The sequence below is a fragment of the Octopus bimaculoides genome, chromosome 8 (assembly GCF_001194135.2).
Source record: "Octopus bimaculoides isolate UCB-OBI-ISO-001 chromosome 8, ASM119413v2, whole genome shotgun sequence".
NCBI lineage: Eukaryota > Metazoa > Mollusca > Cephalopoda > Octopoda > Octopodidae > Octopus > Octopus bimaculoides.
The window spans coordinates 56,487,502-56,491,837 of NC_068988.1; the positions used below are offsets into that span (position 1 = coordinate 56,487,502).

General features: G+C 35.3%; 1 protein-coding gene across 3 annotated transcripts in view; it reads right to left on the reverse strand.

Annotated features, from left to right (window-relative positions):
- Positions 1-2,566: 2,566 nt before the first annotated feature.
- The window catches only part of LOC106876181 (pre-mRNA-splicing factor CWC25 homolog), a 23,138-nt gene continuing 21,368 nt past the window's right edge, over positions 2,567-4,336 (reverse strand). For all 3 annotated transcript variants that reach the window (XM_014924638.2, XM_014924623.2, XM_014924631.2), the window contains exons 9-10: positions 3,556-3,714; positions 2,567-2,733 (exon numbers count right to left, since the gene is read on the reverse strand). In XM_014924638.2, the coding sequence (XP_014780124.1) occupies positions 2,619-2,733; positions 3,556-3,714 (274 nt within the window). In that variant the 3' untranslated portion in view covers positions 2,567-2,618. The remainder of the gene's footprint in view (positions 2,734-3,555; positions 3,715-4,336) is intronic.

Consider the following 4,336-nt stretch of genomic DNA (forward strand, 5'->3'; position numbering starts at 1 on the left):
GGTAAAAAAAGTAAATAAAAATATACAAGGGAAATAATTTAACGTCTTACTAGTATTATCCGTACAACTCTGGAATGTGTTTTTTTAGCTGTTTTTTTTTTTTTGGTTTTTTTAACAAGTCCGCATGGTACTAAACAATCCTCGCAGGTAAGCTAATTCCTAATAAGCCGACCGCGCGCACACCATTCCAACATCTTGTGTCTTGAACTGCTGCATAATTCACTAATATTCTTCTAATATGATTAATTGACGAGTGAGTATTTCATTTTCAGGAACAATAAGTTGTTGTGCAGCCGGTCTTCCACGAGGCATTTTTGATCTCTCAGCCGGTACTATGATATTCAATCACGTGTGTGATTTATAGATAAACAGTTAACTTCAATCAAATCACGTGTGTGATTTTTTTATAAACAGCTAAAAAAAAACATTTCAGAGTAGTACGGATAATACTAGTAAGACGTTAAGTTATTTCCCTTGTATATTTTTATTTACTTTTTTACCGCCCTAAACTGGAAGATTACCATATATATATATACATATATATATACACACACACACACACACACACGTATATATATGCATATCAGAGTGTATAAAAATTTATATATGTTGAGAAAACCCTTGACAGGACTTCTTACATGCTAAAAAGGGCAGTTAAACCCAAACCACGAAAAAAAAAGGAATTCTTAAAGCATGCTGCTAATAGGCACTACAGTGAAAAAATTAGTTAACCCTATACTCGAGTTTTGCTATTAATGACCAAATAAATTAATTTGGTATCTGTAGCTCATCAGTAGGATCACTAAAAGAATGCATAATTGTGTAGCTGTAATATGTACCAAAAACACGAGGCAAACAAATGTGCAAGACAGCTCCATTTTTATATATTATGGATTCAAACTTAGTGTGCAAGTGGAGTAAGAATAGCACATCAGTAAATAAATATAAATTGTGCACTATATATCCTAAGAATTGGTAAATTTTACTGCATAAGGGTAAAAAATTAAAATAATTTATTACCAATAGTTCGCATGTGTAATAAAAGTCAAAACGTAAAATATTTTTTATAAGTGTGTATAAAGATTTATACACGGAGAGAAAACCCTTGACAGGACTTCTTACATGCTAAGAAAAATATAAATCCAGACAAGCACACTCTAAGGAGTAGAGCAGTCTATATTTATTACTGGTGAAGGCCAGTTTATGGGGTTATCTGTCCATAAAGGGTTTAACTTTATGGCATTTCATCAGACCCCAAGACCTGTTGGCCTAAAACCAACCTTCCAGTGATTTGATTTTTTTTTCTTTTTTTTTTTTATCAATTAAAAATTTGAAAGGGAAAGTCATCTACAGTTGGATTTTGAACTCAGAATGCAAAGATACGTAGCTAAATTACTGAAGGCATAACATCCAACACTTAACCAATTCTGATATCTCTCTGCCTTTCTTTCATTTATAATAACGCTTTAAAGGCCAACAAGTTTAGGAGGAGGAGGAGGCAGTTGATTACATTCACCCCTAGCACCTGATTAATATTCTATTTTATCAATCCCCAAATGATGAAAGCTAAGTTGAATTCTGCAGTATATAAACTCAGATTGTAAAGAACCAGAAGAAATGCTATTAAGCATTTCCTCTTTAGCATTTCCTCCACCTCCTTGCCACCACTACTGTTGCTGCCGTCACAGTTTAACAATCTCTTCTCCATGCTTGCAAGGGTCAGATGGAATTTATTAAGGCAGGTCTTCTACAGCTGAATGCTGTCACCAACCCTCGCCCATTTCCAGGCAAGGTAATATTCCCCCATGGCAAGACATGTTTTTCATGGAAGACTAGAAACAAACGACACCTCTCGTATGATGGTGATGTTCATTTACATCCATCACATAATGTCTAGACAAAGGTACTCATACACACACACATATATTTATACAATAGGCTTCTTTCAGTTACCATCTACCAAATCAACTCACAAGGCTTTGGTTATCTAAGGACCATAGTAAAAGAAACTTACCCATGGTTCCACATAGTAGGACTGAACCCAAGACCACATGGCTGAGAAGCAAGCTTCTTAACCACAAGTTTCTTAACCTGCACCATTTATAACAATAACTGTTACTCACAGAAACTGCACTACTGCCACCACTCACCACCCTATACTTCTCAGTCTAATCCCTACTGTCCCCTAGAACGAAGTTGACTTCCACTTCCTAGGGTTTGTAGCTCTGCAAGCTGCATGGTGCCCTCAATAGCGAAGTGGCACAAAAAAGAGCACCCAGTCCACACGGTTAAATGGTTGGCATTAGGAAAGGCATTCAGCTGTAGAAACCATAATAATCAGTGAACACATCAAATCCTGTCAAACTCTCCAACCCATACCAGCATGGAAAACAGAGGAGGAGGAAAAAAGGTCAGAGATTTAGAGGAAGTATAAGAGTCAATTTTATTTACCTATCTTCAATAGTATTTAACTGGCATTTTATTTTATTGACCACAGGAGATATGAAAGATAAAACAGACTTTAGCAGGATTTGAACTCTGGACAAAGAATTGTAACTAGGTTAAGGATGATGACAGCATGTATTTTATTTACAAGTTTTTTTCTTTTATTTTTTTTTTTATCTCTTTGTAAAGTTAGCATTTAACTGTGATTTAGTTCTCTGGATGTTGTATTTATTCCTCCGGATTCTCTCTTCAACACTGCTCTGAGAGGCATGTTGTGACATCATGGGACTGTAAAAGAGATAGAGACATTGTTAATGGGATTAACAACATTAGATGTAATAAACTTTAGCAACTAAACAAGACAATGTTGTTAACAGAGAAGGTTAGCAACTGAAGAAATAGTAGGGTCTTTAATGAGATTATTAACTAAATGAGTAACCAGATTAACAACTGAAAAAGTAGGGCTTATATTGGGATTATAAACTGAATATGTAGCCAGGTTAGCAACTAAAGAAACAGTTGGGTTTTAATAGGATTATCAACTGAACAAGTAAGCAGGTTAGCAACTGAAAAGATAAGTAGTGTTAATAGGATTAGCAACCAGAGAAGTAACATTAGCAAACAATGAAATAATTTTCTTTACAGGGAAACAGAGTTTTGATGGGATTAACAACTGAACAAGTTAGTAAAGTTAGCACTTAAAGGAGCAAAATATGGTTAGCAACAAACTAGTGTTGTTAGCAGCCTAAGCAATAATGTTCCCACATACAAGAATATATTTTAAAGATCAAGGTGCCTGCAAAAACAGAATTTATTACATTTTTATTGCTCAATGGAAAAAGTGATTGGGACAGAAGCTAAGGCTGCACTACACATAACTATAGAACTGCCAAACAAGGTAACTCAGTAAATAATTAATAGAAATAACAAATGAGGCAATTCTACAAATAATTAATGCAACCACCAAATAAGGCAACTTTACAAATAATTAATAGAACAACCAAATAAAGTAATTCTACAAATAATGAATAGAACCAGCAGATAAAGCAGTTCTATAAATGATAGAACTGCCAAATAAGGCAACTTGACAAATAATAAAAAATGGCTTACTTTAGAAAATCCGAACTGCTTCCTTTGTGAGTATTCTTCTCATCTAGCTCACATTCTTTCTCATAAACTTTGACATTATGTGCTCGGATATCAGAGCGCCATTTAGCGTCAGCCATCATTTCTTGAAGCTTTTTCTCACGATCACTTGCATCTAATTTCCTGGAAAGAAAAATCAGACAAAACAAAATTACAATTATTTTAAGAAATTTTCTTAAATGTAAGCAATCTAAACTTTGTTTTCATCTTGGAACTTTTCTTCAAATTCTTCAAGTGATTTGATTATACCAGTACATGTCTCAACACCACAAGGTACCTTCAGGTGTATTTATCAAAGGCCATGCTTTAGTAAACTTTCACACAAGATCTTGGTAGTCTGGGAATAAACCTAAGAATTGTGGTTTCTTACTACCTTTTCTCTTACTGTCACCAGTCTAAGAGACACACCCACTCTACAACAGTGTCAGGGGTGATGCTCCTCTTCCAGTGACCAAGCTATATTTTATCTTTCATCTTTTACTTGTTCAGTCATTTTGAACGTGGCCATGCTGAGGCACCACCTTGAAGGGTTTGTTAATCAAACAAAACGACCAGGTGCAGGTGTGGATGTGTGGTAAGAAGCTTGCTTCCCAACCACATGGTTCCTGGTTCAGCCTCAAAGGGTGGGACCTTGAGCAAGTGTCTTCTACTATAGCCTTGGGCCAACCAAAGCCTAGCCTTGTGAGTGGATTTGGTAGATGGAAACTGAAAGAAGCCCATCATGTATGTATGTATGTATATATAT